Source organism: Pteropus alecto, unplaced genomic scaffold (assembly GCF_000325575.1).
Source record: "Pteropus alecto unplaced genomic scaffold, ASM32557v1 scaffold56, whole genome shotgun sequence".
NCBI classification, from domain to species: domain Eukaryota; kingdom Metazoa; phylum Chordata; class Mammalia; order Chiroptera; family Pteropodidae; genus Pteropus; species Pteropus alecto.
The window spans coordinates 439,250-440,618 of record NW_006438871.1 but is presented as its reverse complement, the minus strand read 5'-3'; the positions used below and the strand labels follow the sequence as shown (position 1 = coordinate 440,618).

General features: G+C 61.3%; 1 protein-coding gene across 1 annotated transcript in view; it reads left to right on the top strand.

Annotated features, from left to right (window-relative positions):
• The first annotated feature begins 87 nt into the window (after positions 1 to 87).
• Positions 88 to 1,369, top strand: part of PDGFA (platelet derived growth factor subunit A) — a 15,261-nt gene continuing 13,979 nt past the window's right edge. The window contains exons 1-2 of the mRNA XM_025049571.1: positions 88 to 91; positions 176 to 316. Coding sequence (XP_024905339.1) covers positions 88 to 91; positions 176 to 316 — 145 coding nt within the window. The remainder of the gene's footprint in view (positions 92 to 175; positions 317 to 1,369) is intronic.

Genomic DNA, 1,369 nt, shown 5'->3' with positions numbered 1-1,369 from the left:
GCCTCCCGAGTTCGGGCCGGGCTGGGCGCCGCGCAGGAGCGCACCGAAAGGTCAGAATCCAATCCCGGGCCATAAAAGCCCAGGCGCATGAGTCAGGAGTTTCTCTTCCAATCACCACTTTCTCTCCAGGCAGCGGCCGAGGGCTCGCCCGCCCAGAGATTGTTTTTGCATTAAGGGAACACGCCGCGTGTGGCACTGAAAGTTCAGCCGCATAGAGGGCGCCGGCGCTCCGGCCAGGTGTGCCTGCCCCGCGGCCTGCCCTCCAGCCCGGGCGAGGACGAGAGCCGGCCCAGGCCGTGGGCGCAGAGCCCTGGCGGTGCGTGGGGTGGGCGCACCGGAGGGGCGGGTCCCTCGGTCAGGCCGCCTTTGCATCGCGGAGAACTTGCCTGGCTCCTGCCGCCCCCTGCGGCCTCTCTGGCCCCGGGAGGCCTGCCCGTGTTGTCTGTTTTCCTGAGCACTGGTCAGAAGTGCGCCTCCGGCACGTCTGTGGTTTGGCGGACTATTTGGGTGCTCACCCTCCGGCCCAGGGCGGAGCCACTTTAGAAAAGAGTTTATTTGTGAAGTAGAGTGTTTGAAGCTTTCCAGTGTCCCTTGCGGAGCTGTACAGGACCTGTAAAGGCTGCAGTGGGTGGAAGCAGGTGGTGGCGGTGGCTTTGCTGGAGGACTAGGGTTCTGGCCCACGTGTTTGCAGCAGGAACAATGTCAGTATTAACTAGGAAAACAGCGGAAAACAGGCTGTCGACTAAAAGGCCCAAAACGAACTTGTCAGACACGGTAAAGGAAGGCAGCAGGCGGGGCTGGAGGGCGGGACATTAGGGACATGAAGATTTCTCGGCTGCGAACTACTCTGAAAAGGGGCTGGGGCTGGGGGTGGGGAATTAAGGAGAATCACAAGGCCTGGCCATTTGGAAATTTGTCCCTAATTAAGGTGCTGGCGAGGCCTGAACCTTTTTCATTTCATGCCAAAACCATCTTCCAGCGAGGCCAGCGGTTTCTGTAGTTTCTTGACCCAGGAAATCCTTTGGCTGATCCTTATCGGCGAGGGGTCAGGTTTCACTTGGAGATCAGCGTTGGGCCGGGGGGACTGGATCTGCCCCTTGGAGTTGGGGGGGGGTGCTTGTTTCTGGTGAGCCGAGGGCAGCGCAGGCCTGCATTCCGCCCCGGTGGCCCCTGTGGAAACTGGGGAGCCTGCTCGCCTCCCAGAGAAGGGAAGGCCTAAGGTTTTTTTCTGGCTCGCTGAAGGGAGGCCTGCGAAGGGCTGGGCCTCCTCGCTGGCCAGCTTGGGGATGCCACCGGGAAATGGGCCATTGACTTTCTGCTGGGACCATTCTTATTCTGGTCCCCACAGCCCCGCCTCCCCACCCCCCAC